Here is a 21,763-nt window from a genome sequence, read left to right as displayed (position 1 = left end):
AAGGACCTTTGCAATGTTATCTCAAAAGCTTTATGTGAATTGATTATACAATTGTCAGTTTATTAGTCTTTGATTTAACTAATCAAATTATTAAAAAAACATTGATTGAAGAAGAATTAGTTTTTTATTACCTGCTGGTGGAAGAGGAGTAAAGGAAAAATCAAAGAAGCTGGAGCAAAGATCAAAGATCAAGCCTTTTCTTTTTTAGGTAAGTCGTTGACTTCACACTTTGCTTTACGACAAACCCACAATGTTCGTTTGGCAATCAAGACTTGAGACTGATCTTTGAGGTTATGTGAGATTGTTAAGAAATTGAAAGCTCTGTGTTTCAGAATGAGATTGTCGTTGAGGTTGTGGCTTGCGAGTGTACTCGTGCTGACACAGCTTGTGAGTGGAGCTCTCTGTTGGGGGAAGGAAGGTCATTACACTGTCTGCAAAATAGCCGAGGTGATGAATTTTCTTGATTGGTTTCTTGAATCTTGATAATAGATGTGAGAGAGATTTGTTCGTATGGTTGTGATGCTTGAGAGTGTTTAATCAATTTAGCTTCAGAGCTGTGGAGCTTATTTGTTAAGATGGAGTAAAAAGGTTATAGCTTTGTGGTTAAAATGATTTCATTTTTTTCAATTTCCAAATCCTGATCAGGGATATTTTGAGGATGATACTATAGCTGCCGTGAAGAAGCTTCTGCCTGAATCTGCTGAAGGAGATCTAGCAGCTTTTTGCTCATGGCCTGATGAGATCAAACATCTCTCTCAATGGAAATGGACTAGTGTTTTGCACTATGTTAACACACCTGAGTATAGATGCAACTATGAATATTGTCGTGAGTTTATCTTTTTTGTCCTTTAAATTCATACATGTTTCTGTTTCCATTGTATAGATTGCTAAGTTTAAATTTTATGTTGTTTTTTTCTTCTGTGAAGGGGACTGCCACGACGCTAATAAGCATAAAGACTTGTGTGTGACAGGAGCAATCTTCAATTACACAAACCAATTAATATCTGCTTCTAAAAACTCACAGAGTTTAGTCCACTGTGAGTTAGATTATGTGAATCTGATACCAATATTATGTTTCTGTTTTACTAATTTTGTTCTGTGAGTTTTCATGGATCATACTAGTGTGAGTTTAGACGTTTGTTTTTCGTTTGCAGACAACTTGACAGAGGCTCTCATGTTCTTATCACATTATATGGGAGATGTTCATCAGGTTAATCCCATTTTGCAAATTCTATCAAATCATAGATTTAGAACCAAATGCTGTCAGAGTAATATGCAGTTTTGGCTACTCTATTTAGTATTTACTCTGGAGTTTTGATTAGTGTATAGTAACAACACAGAGTATGTATGGCTAATTTTTAAGTGGATTTTGATTTTCACAGCCCTTGCATACTGGTTTTCTTGGAGATCTTGGTGGTAACACTATAATAGTCAAATGGTACCATCAGAAAACAAATTTGCACAATGTAAGTGCTTTGTTTATGGTCATATTGCTTGCTAAATAAGTATCTTTCCTGACTCGGAACTGGAATGTTCTTATCTTGAAGGTCTGGGATAACATGATAATTGAGTCTGCTCTAGAAACATACTACAACTCAAGCCTTCCAAGCATGATTCAATCCCTTCAAGCGAAACTCAAGGTACAATCTTGCCCTTCTCTGATCAGCTTCAGCAAGTTATAGTCATATCCAAGATAAACTCAAGTCACATTGAGTGTTTGTTTTTACGGCTGTCTTAATATAATAGAACGGCTAGTCAAATGATGTTCCATCTTGGGAATCATGTCAACTTAACAAAACAGCCTGTCCAAATCAGTAAGCATCTATCTATATTTGACTGCAACAAGAAGGGAGAAATCTGGTTCTGGTTATCATATATACCATTGTTGATTTTGTATGTTGTTTGATGTATTAAGGTATGCTTCTGAAAGCATTGATCTTGCCTGCAAGTACGCATACAGGAACGCTACCCCAGGGACTACGTTAGGAGGTAAATATACATACTCTCTAAGCATATTGAGTTTCAAAGTTTCTATCTACTCTAGAGCAAGATCCTCATATATAGCTTCTTTCTTTCATCATGGACACGACTTGATGATCTTCTGCATTCTCTGCAGATGACTATTTCCATTCTCGTTTACCAGTTGTAGAGAAGAGACTTGCTCAAGGTGGGATTCACTTGGCAGCCACTCTTAACCGCATCTTTTCTGCAAAACCGAAGCTTGCTGGATCATGAAACTAAAGAAAAAGATCCTAGAGAACCCCACTTGGATCATCCAAGTCCAATAACACTTTTTTAAAAGTCTTTCTAAACACTGTACGATTGGTTGAGTGAACCTCCAACAATTATAATCAGGTAACTTTGGTGTTTTGGGAAAAGGTTCCAATAACAAACCACACACTAATGGGTAATATAACAATATACATTTTTAAAAAAGTGGTAATACATCAGGGTCTTTAAAAAAATTATTTATAATTAGGGGGTTGTCTTGCTATTAAAGAAACCAAAACCTAGTTTCTCTAATCTGATACAGTTCCACAAAATCATCCGTGTGAGCTATGAACGTCCAAGTAGAACTACCGGAGAAGAAGAGGAAGAGGAAAAGGAAGAGGAAGAGGACGAAGAAGACGTCTCCTTCTTCTTCACCACCTCCGTCTTTTTCTTTACTCCCAGATGAAATCCTTGTGAGTTGCTTAGCCAGGGTCTCGAGTTCGTGCTACCCAACGCTCTCAATCGTTTCCAAAAGCTTCCGTTCAATTCTCTCTTCCGCCGAGTTCAAAGCAGCTCGATCCCACCTTGGAAACACCGAACAGTGGCTCTACGTCTGTCTATACGATATCAGATTTCACACTCACCAATGGTTTAGACTTTTGCTTAACCCTAATGGAAACCTACCCGACTCCGTGATTAAGAAGAAGAAGACAACTGAACAGTTGCTGGTTCCCGTAACTTTTAACTCTTCTTCTAATCTTCCATCAGTATCAACATCCACCATTGCTGTTGGTTCAGAAATTTATGTAATTGGCGGACCAGTGGACTATGCACCGTCCTCAGCCGTGCGGGTGCTTGATTGTTGCACTCACACTTGGCGCGATGCACCTAGCATGAATATAGTCCGGATGAATGCCTTGGCAAGTTTACACGATGGGAAAATATATGTAACTGGAGGAGGCTGCCTAGGGGTGGAATCATGTGATGAGGTGTTCGACATAAAGACTCAGACTTGGGAACGTCTCCCTGACCCGTGGGGTAGTGAGTTAAGTTACTGTGACATAAAGTTTGGGTGGAAAAATGTGAAAGGGTTAGACTCACTAAGGTTGGAACGGTAGTACAACTAAATTAGTTAGCTGTGGTGGGAAACTCTTACGTATTTGGCAAGAGTGCGGGAACCGTAGTCCCGATAATAAGAAGATTTGGTGCGCGGAGATCGTCGTGGAAAAGCGTGTTGGAGGTGGGGTTTGGGGAAAATCTGAGCGGGTTGATGTTTTGTATACCGTCCCCAGATTACGTCAGAAGCTCTTGAATTGTCTAGCCGTCTCGGTTTGATTGACTTGTATAATACAAGTTATACCCAAGTTACGATCTATCGTTTGAATTCTACATTAATTTCTAAGTTCTAGACTTCTAGTTCTAAAGGCACAATGGACCCATATTTGGTCAATGTCTTGAGTCATGTTTTCGTCTCTCTTCTTAGGCTACATTTGATCGTTGATCGTGAAACCGGATTCATTGTTTCTGTGTTAACAACATGCTGATGAGTGATGACTGTGTCTTTCTTTTCCGATCACAAAAGATCAAAATCTGTCACACTTGAGTTAAAGTTTAGTTGTGTTTTGAATAAGTTGGAACCATCTTGATCAATAAATCAAGCCACAACCGGACTATATATAGGGGCTTCTGTGATATAAAAAAAAAAATGTAGAGACCAAATTGGTTAACAAACAAACAATTTGACGAAAAGCTGTGTGGGTTGATGTTTTGTATACCGTTACGTCAGAAGCTCTTGCATGGTATAGCCGTCTCGGTTTGATTGACTTGTATGTAATTAATATAAGCTATATCCAAGTTACGATCTATCGTTTCAATTCTACATCAATTTCTAGACTTCTAGTTCTAAAGGCACAATGGACCCGTATTTGTCTCAAAATAATAGTGTGTCAAATGTCACAATGTGAGAACAAGTAAAAAAAAAAACCTTTTCAATTAGATTTGTTTTCTTTGTTTTTGAACTTCTTGTGAATTTTTGCTTTGACAAAGTTAAAAAAAAAAGTAAAAAAGAAAAAATTGGGAGTTACCTTGGAAATCTTCGCCGGAGCCGAGACGGGAAGGCGTGATGGAAGAGACACAAATGCAGAAGAAGGAAGAAGAACAAAAGCACCGTGAAAAAGAAGAAGATGAAGAGGAAGAGGAAGAAGGACCACCTCCGGGATGGGAAGCTGCAGTTCTTCCTCCTCCAGTCGCTGCCGTAAACCCCAATCACACCACCGCCAAAATTTCCGGTATTTGTCTATTTAGGTTTATCGATTTGCTTCAAAATTTTTGGTACAGTCTGATCAAAGTAGCGGTTTTTAATGGATTTTGTAGGCTTTTAGAGTGAACCCACTTTAGATTCCGCGAATGATTGGGAGATTCTCTGCAAATTTGATAATTTTGTTTTTTTTTTTTTTTTTTTTATTTGGGGTTTGCAGAGATGGCACAAATGGTATGTGGATCTTGCAGGCGTTTGCTTTCGTATCTAAGAGGATCCAAACAAGTCAAGTGCTCTTGTTGTCAGACTGCTAATCTCGTTTTTGAAGGTTCCTTTCCCATTGCTTTTTTTCTTTACTGTTTCTTATATCATTAACTGAAAGCTTGTGTGTTGATTGATAATCCTCAGTGACTTGAAACTGTTAAAGGAACAATCTTTGGATCAATGCTCTCTCATTCTAGTTTTACTTAGCTTGTGTGAATGATATCTCTGTGTTCTTGTGCTCAATTCCGTTTCGAAAGTGTTAATCTTTATGAACTAGATGAGTTTGGTTCGTAGCTGAAACAAGAATTACCTTTGGCTAGGATTCTTCTTTTAAGCTTTGTGAACTATGTTGGTCTTTAGACCATCATAATTTCTCTTTGATAAATCATTTCTAGGATCTTTATAGATTGTGTGATCTTCCAAAATTGTTCTTATAAGCTCCTCTACTCCATCTTTGTTATTTTCTATGTATAACATCGCCTTAATTGATGAACATACTCTTCTCCTCTTATTGGTTTTGATACGTCATTCATTCTTTGTTTGCAGCTAACCAGGTTGGTCAGGTGACTTGCAATAATTGCAAACAGCTCCTCATGTATCCTTATGGAGCTCCATCTGTTAGATGTTCCTCCTGCAACTCTTTCACAGATATCAGAGTATGTGACCTTTCCATTTTGTTTTATTTCCTCTCCCAAGCATGATACATGGTTTTTTTTTGTGGTTTCTTCGGTGATGGATAAAGCTAAAAGCTAGATCTGTTTGAGTTCTTACCCCCTTGTACTGATCCTGGAGTGCTTCATGCCCAAATCCTACTTGGTAGAGTCGATACATTTTGCTAGCCGAGATTCTGAATAAGTAATCTTCTAATGATCATTTGTATACTGTTATATTTCAGGAAAACAACAAACGACCTCCATGGTCTGAGCAGCAAGGACCACTCAAAAGTTTAAGCAGTGTCCGGTGAGTAGAGAGAACACTAAACTTGGAACCGGTTTGATGAAAAAAAAACTTGTCATAATGTTAAGAATTAGATGAAACAAAGTCAATAATAATCATTGAATTCCCTTTCTTTCAGATACTTTTGCCCACATCTCTCATTTACTATTTTAACTTTATGCTTTAGTGGTTAAATTGTGTGCATCCATAAAAAGTTAATATTCGTACTGGACCAATCAATAGTACTATAAACAAACACATCTCTGGATACATTTTTCACAGGTGAGGTTTAACTATCAGTCTACTTTGGGCCAAATTTGTCAATGAGTTTCAATAATTAGGTCGTATAAATTACCACACCAAAACATGGAATCTTATCAAAGTATATATATAACTAATTTACACTATCATATAAAAATAAAATGTATGGTGGGTCATTGAAGGATAGAGAGAGCTAACAAGAGCTGTGTGTAGTGAACCACTTTGTCAACAAAACCAATTTAATGTAGAGTTCAAATAATCAACCCCAAATTTAATGAAACCTTGGACAAAAAATTACTTTGTTAACCGGTGTTATAGTGTATACCTGCATAGATTTTGATTTAGGACAGAAATGATATGGTTGGGTTGAATTAATGAGTGGGGTCTTATGGACAGATTAGATTATGAGCACCACATTATTTCTTTTGTTGAAATAATAAAACCCCAACTTCGGGTAGATTGAATTATCTTAAGTTTGTATCGTGAACACATCTGTCAAATAAAAGTCCTCCACTAACAAATACTAGTATTAACTAAAACGATCTGTCGAGTTTAATGAACACATGCATAAATTAAATGTCGCCAAGTGCTAAAAAATATATTTGGACAGACTCTCAACAAGTTACGGAAGTGATAGAGAGACAAAACACAAGAGTCTTCTTTGCAAAGTGCGAGCATTAAAGTGATCTTACACACTAAAGTCCACGAATCAATGTCTTAACTGTATTTTCATATCTCCCCAATTTAATGCTCTTTCTCTATACTGTATTTATATTTCATCCAACTTTTTAATCTCCTCAACAAACCCACTCAAATCTACATAACTACTAAAAAAATGTTTTCAAAATCTTTCCTTTTAGCTTCCCTTGTTCTCATCATCTTCGTTGCTGCAACTGAATCATCTCATCAGAAGAGTGGGAATGATGGTTTAGGATTTGGAGGAGTACCCGGATCCGGATTTGCCGGTATACCCGGGTTTGGAAACGGCTTTCCGGGGACCGGAATGGGTGGTGGATACGGCGGAGGGTTCGGTGGTCCAAAAGGTGGTTTTGGGAAAGGAGGTGTTGTTAGGCCGACTGTGACTTGTAGAGAGAAAGGACCTTGTAACGGCAAGAAGCTGAGGTGTCCGGCTAAGTGTTTCAGCTCTTTTAGCCGCTCCGGGAAAGGATACGGCGGTGGAGGCGGCGGAGGAGGATGCACCATGGATTGTAAGAAGAAGTGTATCGCTTATTGTTAAGAATCATATCTTTATCATATATATATTCACTATGATGATTATATATTGCTATGTAATGTTATAGCTATAGATTATGATCATGAGGATCCTTTTGTCTCGATTCCGATTGTACTAGTTTTTATATGCATAATATAAATGGTTGTGATGAATAAATGAGGAAACCCTTACGGTTTTCTCAGTTTGTGTTTGAGTGAGAGATGGATTCTACTATGTTTTTATGGTGATTTTGATCTTATTATGATGATCTTGATTTGATTCAACACACTTTGAACTAGGATTGGCAAAAGTTTACATAAGGACAAAGACCATGAGCATCATATGGCTCTGTTTATTACATCGATTTAGATCGTTGTAGACAATAATGAGTTTTCTTGTTAAGGCTTGATCCTAATCTTTGTCTTAACAGAGACAGGAATGGTAACATTATGAACACCATCAGTCCATGTTAAGCTGCCAAAGAAGTAGCCAGTGTTGACTTTATGACTCGTTTTAGCCTTAACAGAGAAAGTGAGTACTCTGTTAACTCGATCACGGCTTTATAGAATAACTTGATGGGTCCAACATTGGTTACAGTTCTTGTGAGTGTGACCTCTTTCTCATGATTTGGGATTGTGATTGAAGCTAGGTTTATATCAAGAATTGATGGCTCAGGAGTTGGGCACTTGTTCTTTTTACCGAGCACACGAGATATTGAGGAGTCATTGTAACCCGCAGAACACATATAACTGATGTAATCTTTGATCCCCATATCATAGACAAGTCCGGGCTTTGCAGCTTTTTCAGGGTTTACTAGTCCTCCTCCATAGTCAAATGGATCTGCTAGCTTCTTGTTTGATCCTTCCGCAAAAATGGGTTCTCCAGTTGGACTTGTCCTCCAAGCTACAAAAGAAGTCTGATTAGTCCGTTTGTTTATAAAAAAGAAGAATAAGAAGAAGCAAGAACCTGTTGTGACCAAAGCTGATCTAATTGCTGCTGGAGACCACTTAGGGTGTAAAGATTTGAGGAGAGCTATGATTCCGGAAACAACAGGAGTTGCCATCGATATCCCTGAGTCGAGTTTAAATCCGTTGTGTTGTTCTAGATCAAGCGGGCTATATGCCGCGAGCATGCTCACACCCGGGGCTGCTATATCAGGCTACAGAGTAAAACATGACCAGATATTTTAACAAGTTCACTGAAGAAGGAAGGTTTCAGCTTATGAAGCACACATATATGATAGACATAGTGGCTTTTATAACCTTGAGAATGGCTGGTGAAACCGAATTAGGTCCTCTGCATGAGAATGCAGCAACTTTAGTCGTTGCAGGCTGACCGGTTAGTGTAGTAGCCGCACTAATTCTCACCGTGGGAGATCTGTTGGCTCAACAGATCAATGATGTATGTATATATTTCAAAAATGTTACAGAGTTTTATTTTATGTTTCAAAGATAAGTACCTGGTGGTACGTATATATTTTAAAATGTCAGTTCCAAGCTCGTAATCAGCGTAAATGCATTGTAAACCATTGCATCGAGAAAGAAGATCGTCAGGCTTTTGGGCTAAGATGACTGCTGCGACATCTTTCCCTGCAATTGGAGAAGCACTATCGAAAACAAGAACTGTTTTCCACTTTACATCAACATTATCATCACTGTCGGAGTCCAAGAAAGCTAAACCGGTTGAAATCTCCGGTCCAGTGAACAGAGATTCAGCCTAGTTAGACACCAACAAAAAAAAGTAAGAATTAGGGTTTAGGGTTTAAGGTTTAAACGTTGAGTTTGTTTTGGAAACAAAACTTAATTACCATGAGGGTTTGTTTATTCCCAAGTGTGATCTTTGTAGGAAAAGACCGGTCAAGAGTAGTTGCAGCAACGGTCAAGAGCCAAGGAGCAACATTGTCAACAGTCTGAGCACCAGGCCCTTCGTTACCCGCAGCAGCCACAACCGTAATCCCTTTAGCCACCGCGTGAAAAGCTGCGATATAATCGAGCTTATCGACCTCGGAGTCCTCGGGGATACTCCCCCCAATAGAAACCGACAAAACGTCAACCCCATCATGTATAGCATCATCAAAAGCCTTCCACATATCAGCAGATGTGCATCTTCCCTCAGTTCGTCCTCCTTCGTCTCCCATTATGTTCCAACACGCCTTGTACGAGGCTATGCGGGCCCGAGGAGCTCCACCTCGGACCATACCTGATAAGAATCCCACATCGATCGGTTAGAAAGGAGACAAATTATTGTCTTAAAAACCGGTACCTTGACTCTTAAGCTAATTTCTCTGGTGAATACTCTGGGCTTAGTTTGGAAAAAGCTTCTATATATCAGTACCTCCGGCTAGACCATAGAAGCTCACGTTGGGAACGAATGAGCCACCGGCTATTGTGGCCGTATGTGTGCCGTGACCGTTTGCATCTCTGGTGGATTTGAAATCTTGGATGATTGTTCTGTTGAATTTTCCTCCAACCGCGGCGAGTAGACCATTTAGATAGTACGTAGCTCCTATTAACTTGTTGTTGCAATGTATTGTGGCGTTAAACTGTTCTCCTGGTTCACATTTTCCTCTCCAACGCTTAGGTATTGGTCCAAGGCCTTGATCGTTGACTACCTTTGACTCTGGCCATATCCCTGAATATACATACATACATACATACATGATGTGAGCCAAGGGTAGATAGAGAAGGAGAGAGTTAGAGTTGGAGTTAGAGAGACCGGAATCAATGACACCGATGATAGCTTCACTGCCCAAGTTGGTGTCATGAAGAAGACCTTTTACAGATAATGATGAAGAAGTAAAAGAAGTTGGAATTGGGGAGAGGCCAAGGTGATCCCAAGTTCTTGTGGTTTTCAGTTTCAGAATCCGGTTTGGTATAACATGGATTACGGCTGGATGCTCTGCATGTGTTTATTTACAAGATTCTGGTTTAGAAAATTTGTCTTTGCAGCCAAAAAGATCAGAATTTTCCTCATATGTGAGTTTGAATTTTGTTGAGTACCTGAAATTTCCTTTGCTTGTGAAGATGTAAGAAGTGCCGCAAAACCAGAGAATCCATGTTGGTAGCTGTAGATCATTGAGTTATGTGCGTCTTCTTTGCTGTATATAACATGGCAAACAAAAGAAAACAGAGTATATCAGTATTAGCGAGTAGACTTTCTTAGGTGACAAGGAACGAATGTAATTTATTATCAACCTCTTTGTATATATCTGTTAACAAATGAAGATAAAAATGTATATATATGACAAACAAAAAATGTCTAATATAGGTATTATTATTCTCTATAGAGATTTGGCATTTTCGAAAGATCATTAAATTTAAGTACCTTTGAAGAAGTGATTCAAGCATTTGATGATGAGAAGCTGTGACAAGTTTAGGATCATCATGTTCTCTTTTGCCAAGATACACTACACAAACCTAGTGTCGTGCTTAGGTTCATATAGGCTTAGGGCGAATTAAAAAATATGTTCTTTGTTATTAAAAAAGGTTAAAAATGATATATATACTAGATGGTTACATATACGATAGGTAGATGATAAAAAAAATTAATTGTTTATATATTTATATTATTTTGTTATTATGATAAAATCATCTATATATATATATATATATATAAATTATTTGATTGTTTGATACATTGAGTATAGTTTACATTAAATTCTATATAAATATATAAATTGTAGGTGTGATTGTTTATATATTGCAGAAATTAGTTATTTTTTTTGTTCTTTGAAATGGTATATATTAACAAAAAATAAGAAAAACATATGTAAAATATGAACAAAACATAAGTAAAATATTTTTACGTATGTGTTTTTATAACATATAAAATAGACTCTAAAATATCATACCATCTATTTTTTATTGTCACATTAACATTTTGTTAGTTCATTAAAAATATATTTTCGTATAAAAATTTTAAACAAGTTTTCAATTTTCATATAGTTTTTCATTTTACTTTCAAACATCTAATACATTATATAATGCTCTATTAATACAAATAAAAGATTAAGAAATATGAAATAAGAAGAATTAATAAAAAACATAAACATATTTTCAAACTAAATACATAACCTAACTAAAAATATATATGATCTTGCAGTTTTTATTATTTTGTGGCCTTGGGCAAATGCCCTTTTCATTACACATGAGGCACGTCACTGCACAGACCTAATAAGAAATTTTTTTACAAAGTAGTAAACTCTTAGCGAGTATAGAAAAAGGTATTACTTTGGTTACAGACCTTGCTGTTAGTGTCTAACGCTCCGTCAGCTATAATAAGAAGACTCAGCTCAATCATGGTTAGACATAGGACCAGAGCAATTGCTAGTAGAAGAAGCACAAGTCTGTAACTTCGTAAAGAGTTTTCCATTTTCTTAAGTGAAGTGTGTGTGTGTGTGTGTGTGAAAAAGAAGCCTCTATGGTTATTTATAAGGTAATTCGTCTTTCAACTAATGGTTCATGACACCACACCATTAGTGATGAACTTTTGGGTTAACTTAGAATTCGATTCTGATTCAATTTTTGGATTTGGTTGGTTTGATTTGAGAGGAGTATCAAAACTCAAACAAACTCACTTAAAAAAAATATCTCAGTCTTGAGTTCTTTAACTCTTACAATTGTCGTCTTTCTTATAATAGAGTCCTCTAGTTATCTCATATAGATCTAGGAGGAATCAATACAATAAAACTAGAATGTGTTGCGTTCCTTATCTGACAACTCAACACTTTAGGCTTTTCTCAGTTTGACATCTCAGTAAAATCATTAGCCAATAAAAACATTTCAGATAATACAACTCAATATGTCTCAACCTATAACAAGTCTGTTTTTTCCATGTCATTTTTTCTCTTAAACTTGATTTTAATTTTGTTGGGCTTAGTTTTAAAAATAAGTAGGCTTAAAAGTTAAATAATACTACTTTATTTTGTCGTTTAATCAATACTACTTATGTTCTTCTTTGCACATATAACGACATACCCGGTTTAATATGGTTCGTTAAATAACAAGAACAAACCAAGCAATAGCAAAATTCGGATAGAGGACAATAATCAAAACTTGTCATAACACAGAAGACAAAGATTATCATAAAATCGTTAGCATTTGAGAACAAAGATTAAAAGGAAGCCACACACAACAAAACTTGAAATAAAGAAAACGAGAAACAAAGTTTGTTTTTTACTCTAGTCGGTCTTGGCGGCTGAAGCAGCAGCTTGACCTCTCCTTAAAAAAAGATTTACGTGATGGATAAGCACTGTTCTTAATTATGCTTAGGAGCCCAAAGAAACTAAATTGAAGTCATGGGAAGGAGTAGATAATTTGAGTGCTCTGTGGCAAGAACCGTATTGTGCGGTTGATGATATGTTGTTTACTGTTAAATTTCATGAGTCAAGAGTGTATGATCCAAAGGAGACGCATTGGAAACCTTGACCTTGAGGGTTTTAAAAGGTTTTTGGTGCTTCGCAAGTAGTCTAAAATTGTGAGTTCTGGCACTGATCAAAGTCGGTTTAGTAAGTATATATATGATGGGAATTAGATTTTGGTTTGTAGAGATTGCGTTGGAAATAAAGGAAGGAGGTGAGACTTGGGGAAGGATGAATAAGTCACGGTTGTTCTTACACCCTTAAAAGTCACCGTCCGTTGAGTTTTGTCCAACTGTTACGGTTTGCATGTTTGCTTCTGTGATTAGTATGCTATATAATATATGTACGTTTGTTGAAGAATTCATACTTTTAGACCTTTTTCTCTAGCCTCAATACTTAGTTAGACTTTTATGAACGTGCAGCTAAAGGATCTATACAGATTGTTGGTCTGATAAGAAATATGAAGCATGAGTGGCTACGAAGCTGTTAAGATTAACTCTTCCTTTGTGAAAATGTGAAGTTGCGTTTTGTATATGAAAAAAAAAAAAAAAAAACTCTCACGAAATTAGCCTTGCAAAGAACTATTAAGCTGTTTAAAATATAGGCCATTTCATTAGCTAGGCTTTATAGCTATAGATCTTTTGTATAGTAAAATTATTAATTAATTTGTTTAAGCAGATACCAATACATTTAATTATATATTCCATCTTATATAAAGCCCTAATAGTTAGTTAAGAGGTCTAGGTATAATAATCAATACAATCAAACTAGAATGTGTTGCTTTCCTTGTCTAACAACTCAACATTTTAGGTTTTTTCAGCTTTACATCTCAGTAAAATCGTTAGTTAATAAAAACATTTCAAATAATACAACTCAACATGTCTCAAGCTATAATAAGTCTCTTTTCTTTCATGTAACTTTTTCTCTTAAACTTGAGTATAGATTTTAATATTTTGATTTGTTTGTCAATTTTAATAAATTAATAGAATTTTTTAAAAATGAAGCACATGGCATATTGTTTTGCCACGTGAGATAAACAACATCGCCTAAATGAAATTAAACCAAACTTGCCCGTAATATATAAACCGAAGTGGTTCTAACTTTGTTTCAACGAGAACCTTTCTCAGCAGACACCAGTAGTATGATCGACGACTGATTTCAGTATATATAACTAGAATGGGTTTTACTTTTACATAAGGTGAACCATACCCAATCATCATATCAAAAGCGCAATCATAAACCCCAAAAATGAGATGTTAATGAAAAAAAAATGTTTTGATGGATTTCTTTTTTGATTAAAAACATAAAATAAATTAAGTTTCATATCCGAAGAATAGAATGGTTGGACAATTTTGAACACAAGTTCGACTCATATGAGTTAATTTTTCCGAAGCGAGAAAAAACATTTTTTCATTATATGTTTAATAATTAATTTACTAATCTCATAAACATGTAAGGAAGTAGAGTTGATATAACACAATCAAACAATTTTTAAAAAACCAAAAACTCTTAAAAATCTCAACGGTATTGATAAAAACATTAAATATCAAACGCCAAAATTGATAAAATAAAACAAAACAACTAACAATTATAATGGTCCTCCAATACATCCTAATAGAAGAAAAAATTTGATTTTTATCTACAATTTCATTATAATAATAAAACTAGCAACACATAATAACAAAAACCTAAAACCAAAAATATTACCAATAAACATTGTCAAAAACTATATTAATAATGATTTTTAATTACAAACACATATAAAATTATCCAAAATAAAAATAAAAACAAAATATAAAACAATCCTGTGGCGTAGCGCGGGTACTATCCTAATATCAATAATGTCCGACTAATTCAGTAGGTTAGGTACTGTAGTTAAGAAGTTGTTAGGTCATTATCAACTTAATTTTCTTAAGTAGTATAGATGATATATTATATATATATATATAGAGGACTCTAAACCGAGATATAGGATCACAGTCACAGGAGAGAAACCAATTCCGGTTTATGTAATTATGGGTATAATAGGTCGGCAAAAAGAAGAGTGGGTTTTGCAGTGAATGTGTGACACAATGTGAAAAGCTATAACACCTTCTTCAACTTGTTGACAAAAAGAAGAACAAATACTTAACATTATTGATACCAAAAGGTCAAAAAAGAAGAACAAATTAAGAAAGTTGTTAGATATCAATTTTAGAGGGGGTTATTGGTTCTATGATTTTAATGGATTTGTAAATCCAAACAAAAATCATGTGTTATTCAATCATTGATTTTAAAATACTTATCAAAATTATGTGTTATTGGTTATGTGATTTACAAATACTTTTTAAAATACCATGTTATTCATTTAATGATTTGTTTTTGGATTTTAAAATCCACATTATGTTTTAAATGGATTTGAATGGATTTGAAAGTGTAAAATAGAAAGATTTAAATCTAAAGATAAAACTTGTTATTTCAAAATCCATGTATTTTGATTTTTAAAATTTACAAATTCATATGGATTTAGAATCACCTCTGCAATAACATCCCTTAAACATTGGATCCATTGAAATGCTTTGCATTATTATTTTTACTATTTTGTCGCACGTTCACTACTGTTTTTATGTTATTACACAGTAATAAGTCGCGTACCAAGAATTGTTAACGTACCAGGTTTTAAACTCCCCCGATAAACCTGAATCATACATAACTCTTTAACGAATTAATTCACAAACATAACGCTAAAGGTGCTCGAGATTTATATAAATAAGTGAGACGGCGTTTTGATACGTTTCACCAGACTTACTATCGAAGAGGAGTGCCACGTCAGCTAAAGGAGAAAGAAGAAGTTGACTTTGGTCAAAGTTGTTGACTCGGGAAGACTTGGAAGGAAAAAGAGGGTTTGCAGTTGAGAAGAGAAAGAGGAATTTGAATGAATAAAGACGTTGTATCGCTTTTCAATTTCATTATGTTGATGTTAGAGAGAGAACCTGGTGAGGATTGTTTCTAGCGATGTGCTAGTGAGAGAGAGAGACCAATGTTGATCTGAGAGAGAGAGTTCCGATATCGAGATTACAACCTCTGTATTCTCTTCTACATTCTAATAGCAAAGTATTATTCAGTTAACTCAAATCTATCACGTTTACGAAACAAAGTTCTTCATTTTTTTTTAGGTTTTTCCAGGCTTAGAATTGTTCAAATCCAAAACAAGTTTTACTTCAGCTAAGATAGATTTATGATAACATAGTATATCCACGGCATTTAAGACCAAAAAACTCAGATTTCCGACTCCAGACTCAAAAGCTAGAACATGAATCTCTGTTTTCTCTCATGTCCAGAATCCAGAATCCTTTCGTGTCTCTTCCATAGATCTCCTTAGCTACCTCAGAATTTGAAATCTTTCTTCTTCTTCCCTTCCTTATCGTGCATTTTCCTCTTCCTACTGTTCTGCTGCACGTGCTGTTAACCAACAAGGTAAAAAGCTTAATCATCCGCATTCATATCAATAGTTTTCAAATATAGAGTGGGGAAAGGAGAGAGAGAGAGAGAGAGAGAGAGAGAGAGAGAGAGAGAGAGAAACTTTACCTCCACGACCATGTCACTCAAATCCACTGGCTTATTGCGCAATTTCTCCTCTTCTCTTGCCTCCTCATACCTTCAAAAAAGTCAATCGTTTAGTTTAGAACTTCTATATATTCGGTTTTGGCTTATGAACTCATGTAGAGATAATCAACAAAAGTGTTGCTACTTACTTGGCAGGTAAAACATTTTCCATAGCATCCAGCTCTTCTGGCTGTAAACTGATATCCACTCTGTCTGTCTTCTGCCCTCTCAGCAAATCAACCTGCTCAAATCGACACAAATGCATGTATTAGCCACTTGTCATAAAAGCAAGCAGTAGAATCAAGGTGTAACTATCAAAGCTTCAGAAAAGCTACATGGTTATTTTGGAATATACAAACTAACGACCTATTTGACCAAACGACCTCCTCATTTTCAACTAACATGGAAATATGGAATTTTGTTATCAACTACGTATTTGGTAACAACATATGAAGCTAGCCATCTAACACACTCTACCAATTCCTTTAGTAAACATATCACTGGTAATAAAACAACAGAATGCTTACCCTTTTGGCTCCCGTCTTGTCTTGAGTACCAGTCTTAATAACGTACGTGTGAGAGGTTCCCAGCACTGTTCCAGCAGCAACACTCTCACCCTTTTCTTCGAGAACCTTCACAAATTAAAAAACAGTATTAAAGTGCAGCAACGGTGAGAATTGAAATATTGCTCGACATCCATTACTAGAAAATTCTACGTGGTGTGTTAGATTATCAGTAGGTTTCATACCTGGTACAGAGGCCTATCGGGTTCCTTTCTCTGATCCTTACGAAGTTCAATTGCATCTGGTGTCTCAATACCAGTAGGAGTGCTGAAAAGAAAGGAAAAAAAATAAAATCAGTTTTATACTTATATATTGTAATGATAAGCAACAAATAAAAATACACCTCATCAACGTATCCTGCATAAGCAAAACAATACCTCGACAATGTATCAACAGATTCAGTGCCGTCTGCTAGTTCCTCTTCATCCATCTCCTCTTCTTGTTCCTCTTCTTCCTCCTCCTCTTCTTCTTCCTCTTCCTCTAGATCACCCCAGTGCTTGCTCTTATCAATAGGCTCCTCCTGAAATAATGATAAAAGAATAACCGTCACTTCTTTCTGATCTTTAAATATTCAACAGGAACATCACACCTTGTGGTTTGTACCCACTAGTTTAATACCACACGATCCACATCAACTACAATTTAGACGTAAAATTTTAAAACAGACATCGGAGTTGAGCAGAGAGATGAAAACAATTACCTCATAGTTAGGTTGATCTTGTTGATTGACACCAAAGACATCTCCATACAATGGACGCCCAGACTATATGACACAGACAATAAGAAGAAATAAGTAAAAATAAGAAATGAAGTTACTAGATGGCACAAACAATAATTTAAAACAATGTAGATAAAATTGCTTACTTCATCAACAGGAGGTTTTCCCCAGCCACCAGGATGATAACCAAAGCTAGCTCCAAGTGGAATAGGGGCATTCAAACCAGGAATTTTCAAATGTGGGTAAGACGGGGGAGGACCATATCTCTGTTAACCAAAATTTAAGGTGAACAATTCAATTTCAATCAGAATAATTAACAAGACAAGTCAAAATAAACTCACCTGCATATTAATTAGCCATGGGGGAGGGGCGCCTTCAGGCATACCGAGAGCTTCTTTTAAATCATGTGATAAAAGCCCTGGTTTCATCTCCCTCAGTTTAACCTAATTCCCAAATGGTATTAATTAGATTCAGGTACACAAAAATAAAACCAAACAATGTAATTATAGATAAAGATGTAAAGTATGTCACAAGGAAGTACCTCAAATTCTTTCCCTTCAAAATACAAATCGCCTAAAGCTGACAGCTTAGGCTTTGTTTGGTATTTGAAGAATGCATCATGGAGGACCTGAAGAAGGAAGGTTCATTTTCACTTATCAGTTATAGAACAATATCAATACATAATCACCAAAAAGAAAGATACAAACCTGGTAGTCGATGTCCATTTTTCCCATCTTTGGTTGCATTCGCTCGCGCTGCTTTTGCTTCAACTTTTTACCATCTTCTTTCTCAATGTAAGCCTGTACAAGAACCACACAAGAATTAGCTGACTAGTAGAAGCATTTGGCGACTTACACCTAAGTGGATCCAACTAAAATTGACAAAGAATAACTTAAATTTGAATATGAATATGGCACCAAGAAATGACTAAATTTCAAGCAGATACAATGTATGACTGAGATCGAAAAGAATGAGAAATCTACTGATGCTAGACAAAAAGCTTGTTTCCTCATACCTAATTAGCATATTTCTATAAAAGTAAACACCGTCTGACAGAAAAATATGCAAGTCAATAGAAAAGTTAAGTCACGGGTTCCAAGACAAGATACCTGTCTAATTTTCTCGATTCCGGTTGCAGCAATGAAATCAGGAAGATGAAATGGTTGCTTCTCAATACCACGCTTTCCCTGCAAAAATCAAACCCCGATGAGATGTCACCAACTTAAGAAAGAGAGAGCAAGTAATAAATAACCTAACACAAAGATACTTGACAGAATCCTAAGACCATCTAAGCAAGATCCTAAATGGATACGAAAGCACAAAAGAACATTTTGAGAATGGGAATATCCCACTCAGCTGATACGTTATACACTTTACCCAGAAAAGCATCAAACATCTTCAAAACTAAGCACCACAGATTTCAAATATAGAACAAAAAATAATAAAGAGTCCTCTCCGGTTACACCTAGAAGTCCAGGCCCCATGGTTATCAGACGCTCTCCTGCAAGAAGCATATATAGGTATAAGGAAACTTAATTGACATGGTTATCACAGATGTTCTATCCCTATTGATATAATTCCCCCAATGTGCCACACCCACAAATCACAGAAGCATATAGTTAACTACACTACCATTACTCAAAAATATCACAAACCTGCAAATATTTTCTCTTCTGGGACCAGTGTCTTGGAACAGGAACTGTATTCCGATAGGACTTCAAGAACACCAACAACTTTGGGTCTGCTGAAGTAGCGTCCCAGACCTGAAAATGTTAAAACAGAACTACTGAATAAGATATAGAGAGCTACACAACGAGATAAAGCTTAAGATAACCCATACTTGGAAGTTGGAACTATTAGCACCAAAGGAAAGCATTCATACCTCAACGACATCAGGCCTAGCGGAAACTTGCTTCAGCTCAGCAATCTTCATCCTACGTTGAAGCTGAGAAAACAGAATAGTCAGAATCTTTAAAATAAGAACAAATGTGGTATACCAAGCTTTAAACAAGAGCTAAAAATACAAATAGGATTTGAGATAGACCTTTTTCTTCTTATTAGAGATGCCTTTCTCTCTGAGGTGGTTATCCTGCTCTTCCTCGTCGGAGTCGTCTGAGTCTGAGTTAACCTTCTTCTTTACATCCTCTTTCTCCTCAGACTCATCCTTCTTACCGTCTTCCTCAGAGGCAACGGTTTCCCGGAAGTTGAACTTCTCAAAGATCTCCTTAAACTCATCGTTAAAACCATCTTCAAATTCAGCCTTCTCTGGAACATACTCTATCACAATCTCCTCAGAAACCTAACACCACCAACAACAACAACAAAATCACAAACCATAAATCAATACGAAACAAAATCGAAAAAAAAAAGAAAAAATCAAAAACCCTAACAAAATAAAAACCCTAGAAAATCTCCAATCCCATTAATAGAGAGCGAGAATAATAGCACAAAGCTAACCTGTTGCTGCGGATCCGCATTCTCCTTAGAATCAGAAGCACCGGAAACGTCTTTTTCATCTACATCGGCCTGAGATGCTTTGTTGTTCTTCTTCTGCTTCCGTCTGCGGCGGCGACGGTCGCTCTCGCGAGATTTCTTCGAGGAAACGATGGTGTTGCCGTTGGAGACATCGCCGTTGGTAACGACACTATTCTCGTGTGCGACGGTTGAATCGGCGGTCATATTGGGGTGAAGTATCAGAAACGGTGATGCGAAAGAGAAAGAGAAAGAGAAAGAGAAAGAGAGAAAGAGAAAGAGAGAGGATGGATATATTATGAACGGAGTCGGTTTGCTAAAGAAATCTTTTTTTTCGTCGTTGGTTCGATTTGGTAATTTGCATTTACCGTTTCTTTTCCGTCTCTTCCGATATAGGCCCATATTAGTGGCCCAATTTAAAGGATTTAAGCCCACCATAAATAATCTATGCAATCTCTTGTATTATGTGTTCTTTCGTCTCAATGTTAAGTAAACTAGGATTGTTTGTGTATTTTGTTTTTATTTTAATTATTTTTAAGATTATTTTTGTATGTTGTTTATAATAATAACAAAAAAAAAGAAAGTCAATGTCTCTGTTGATTGATTATCATTTTTCAATTTTTTTTTTACCTTAAAAAATCTAATTTGTCAACATTAAACAAAAAAGATAATATTTATATATTAAAAAACTCTAGATCCCAAAAAGCTGAAACCATACTGAAATTTTATAGTGGAATTTTCTGAAACAAAATCCGCCTCAAATCAAACCAAAAAATATTTCAATATCCACCTCTATCGTATATTTGTAATCACATCAAAGTTATACTTAATCAAAATTACGAGTAAATAAAAATATTTATGATGTAACATCAAAACTACGAGTAAATAAAAATGAATAAAAGAGTTTGACCTATGAGTTCCTAGTTTCAATCTCTTCTTCAAAGAAACATCTTTATTATTCTTGCTCCATCGTGAAGCTTTTCGAACAAAGATAAAAGTGTTTTTTACTCTTGTGGTCTTTTAGTCTACATTTTTAGTATTTGTAAAACTATAACATCTCTTCTTCCAAAGGATAAGTCTTGCCTACAATCACAAGTTAACCTCTTACTTTTTATCTTCCGTCACAGCTTTTTCATCATCTTTTTTATCTCAGTATCTATCTCCATTTTCTTTGGTATAGACATATCATCATCTTTCATAACTTCTTGTGTTTCCTCACCTCCATAATTCTCCTTCTCTTTTTTTCCAGCCATAGCCTCTGTTGGCTTTTCAAGAAAACAAGTGTTGTTTGTTGTTGGATATATGGTTGCCTTTGTATCTTCCCCCATATGTAAAGACAGTTCAGTATATCTTTTCACCAAATACACTTCTTGTTGTAATCAAAGCCTGTGGATGAAAAATAAGTTCAGAGGATTATATTACTGCAACAAGTAGAAATTAATGTTCCGTATAAAGAAACTCAACATCTGCCGAACCAAATCCAGACCCAAGGAATAGCAAAAAAGGAATTCAATCTCATAAAAATGCATTGACCTCACACTGGCATATATGCAACAACAAAAAACTAACTCCACAAAAACAAAATCCAGAAGTTGGCTAGTCAACAATAAAAGAAAATTAATTTAGATTTCATTTGTGATCCATAATTATCTCTTATTCCCACTTGAGATCTGAAAAAATGAAGAACTAAATGGAAATTTTGATTGGAGAATTCGAGATTACACAAAGAGTTTGAAAATCAAGCAAGTCATTTAAAAAGTCAAATCTCAAATCTCAAAGGTTCCTCATTTATCCTCACTTCAAATACATTCTTGAGAAGCAAAAATTATTTAGGTAAGCTGCTTCGTTAGCATTACCTCTTTGATAACACAAAGCACATGAATTAAATTCAAAATTTTACACTGATCAATTAAAATTGATCTGA

At 35.7% G+C, this 21,763-nt stretch overlaps 3 protein-coding genes, 1 long non-coding RNA gene and 3 pseudogenes across 9 annotated transcripts; 5 read left to right on the top strand and 2 right to left on the bottom strand.

Annotated features, from left to right (window-relative positions):
• The first annotated feature begins 214 nt into the window (after positions 1-214).
• Positions 215-2,378, top strand: LOC104722893 (endonuclease 5-like; annotated as a pseudogene). Its single transcript, XR_015572218.1, has 8 exons — positions 215-447; positions 646-1,037; positions 1,155-1,210; positions 1,383-1,466; positions 1,548-1,640; positions 1,747-1,814; positions 1,916-1,989; positions 2,117-2,378. The product of XR_015572218.1 is annotated as an endonuclease 5-like (transcript).
• Positions 2,379-2,456: 78 nt separating this feature from the next.
• Positions 2,457-3,450, top strand: LOC109127257 (F-box/kelch-repeat protein At4g19865 pseudogene; annotated as a pseudogene).
• A 474-nt stretch (positions 3,451-3,924) lies between these two features.
• LOC104722892 (protein LOL2) lies at positions 3,925-7,356 on the top strand. Of its 2 annotated transcripts, none has more exons than XR_015572219.1 (4): positions 3,925-4,499; positions 4,689-4,796; positions 5,279-5,548; positions 5,628-7,356. XR_015572219.1 is itself a non-coding variant. In XM_010441147.3 (4 exons), the coding sequence occupies exons 1-4, from the start codon at positions 4,334-4,336 to the stop codon at positions 5,694-5,696; spliced, it is 453 nt and encodes a 150-aa protein (XP_010439449.2). In that variant the 5' UTR covers positions 3,925-4,333; the 3' UTR covers positions 5,697-7,356. The 2 variants fall into 2 exon arrangements, 1 of the variants encoding a protein (XP_010439449.2); XM_010441147.3 differs by having other exon boundaries at positions 5,279-5,388.
• LOC104722891 (uncharacterized) lies at positions 6,765-7,356 on the top strand. The gene has a single exon (XM_010441146.3). The coding sequence runs from the start codon at positions 6,765-6,767 to the stop codon at positions 7,164-7,166; it is 402 nt and encodes a 133-aa protein (XP_010439448.1). The 3' UTR covers positions 7,167-7,356.
• Positions 7,357-7,441: 85 nt separating this feature from the next.
• On the bottom strand, positions 7,442-10,554 carry LOC104727862 (subtilisin-like protease SBT3.13; annotated as a pseudogene). Its single transcript, XR_015572217.1, has 9 exons — positions 10,467-10,554; positions 10,142-10,239; positions 9,858-10,040; positions 9,477-9,773; positions 8,950-9,341; positions 8,602-8,858; positions 8,405-8,519; positions 8,109-8,301; positions 7,442-8,045 (listed from the first exon to the last, which is right to left on the bottom strand). The product of XR_015572217.1 is annotated as a subtilisin-like protease SBT3.13 (transcript).
• On the top strand, positions 7,542-8,656 carry LOC147933826 (uncharacterized). The gene is made up of 2 exons (XR_015572220.1): positions 7,542-7,673; positions 7,792-8,656. It is a non-coding gene; the product is annotated as an uncharacterized LOC147933826 (long non-coding RNA).
• Positions 10,555-15,624: 5,070 nt separating the features above from the next.
• On the bottom strand, positions 15,625-20,180 carry LOC104722890 (uncharacterized). 3 transcript variants are annotated; one of them, XM_010441145.3, is made up of 16 exons: positions 19,825-20,180; positions 19,412-19,666; positions 19,250-19,312; positions 19,023-19,130; positions 18,477-18,554; positions 18,075-18,167; positions 17,909-17,995; positions 17,709-17,810; positions 17,514-17,633; positions 17,350-17,412; positions 17,027-17,169; positions 16,835-16,916; positions 16,614-16,718; positions 16,236-16,327; positions 16,069-16,138; positions 15,625-15,942 (listed from the first exon to the last, which is right to left on the bottom strand). In XM_010441145.3, exons 1-16 carry the CDS (start codon positions 20,044-20,046, stop codon positions 15,868-15,870), a joined length of 1,758 nt encoding a protein of 585 aa, XP_010439447.2. In that variant the 5' UTR covers positions 20,047-20,180; the 3' UTR covers positions 15,625-15,867. The 3 variants fall into 3 exon arrangements, with proteins under 3 accessions (XP_010439447.2, XP_087331028.1, XP_087331027.1); XM_087474902.1 differs by lacking the exons at positions 19,023-19,130; positions 19,250-19,312; positions 19,412-19,666; positions 19,825-20,180 and adding an exon at positions 18,833-18,868; XM_087474901.1 differs by lacking the exons at positions 19,023-19,130; positions 19,250-19,312; positions 19,412-19,666; positions 19,825-20,180 and adding an exon at positions 18,745-18,864.
• Between the last annotated feature and the right edge of the window lie 1,583 nt (positions 20,181-21,763).

Source organism: Camelina sativa, chromosome 11, assembly GCF_030686135.1.
Source record: "Camelina sativa cultivar CO46 ecotype springtype chromosome 11, ASM3068613v1".
Taxonomy (NCBI): Eukaryota; Viridiplantae; Streptophyta; class Magnoliopsida; order Brassicales; family Brassicaceae; genus Camelina; species Camelina sativa.
The sequence above is the reverse complement of the archived record's forward strand: the minus strand, read 5'-3'. Positions and strand labels throughout refer to the sequence as shown.

What these genes read in the sequence shown, in the direction of transcription:
- LOC104722892 (XM_010441147.3), top strand. Translation starts at nt 4,334, where the DNA reads ATGGAAGAGACACAAATGCAGAAGAAGGAAGAAGAACAAAAGCACCGT. An exon ending in CACCACCGCCAAAATTTCCG is followed by an intron (nt 4,500 to 4,688) that starts GTATTTGTCTAT and finishes TGGGGTTTGCAG; the next exon opens with AGATGGCACAAATGGTATGT. An exon ending in TGCTAATCTCGTTTTTGAAG is followed by an intron (nt 4,797 to 5,278) that starts GTTCCTTTCCCA and finishes CTTTGTTTGCAG; the next exon opens with CTAACCAGGTTGGTCAGGTG.
- LOC104722891 (XM_010441146.3), top strand. Translation starts at nt 6,765, where the DNA reads ATGTTTTCAAAATCTTTCCTTTTAGCTTCCCTTGTTCTCATCATCTTC.
- LOC104722890 (XM_010441145.3), bottom strand. Translation starts at nt 20,046, where the DNA reads ATGACCGCCGATTCAACCGTCGCACACGAGAATAGTGTCGTTACCAAC. An exon ending in CCGATAGGCCTCTGTACCAG is followed by an intron (nt 16,719 to 16,834) that starts GTATGAAACCTA and finishes TAATTTGTGAAG; the next exon opens with GTTCTCGAAGAAAAGGGTGA. An exon ending in ACAAGACGGGAGCCAAAAGG is followed by an intron (nt 16,328 to 16,613) that starts GTAAGCATTCTG and finishes CGATTTGAGCAG; the next exon opens with GTTGATTTGCTGAGAGGGCA.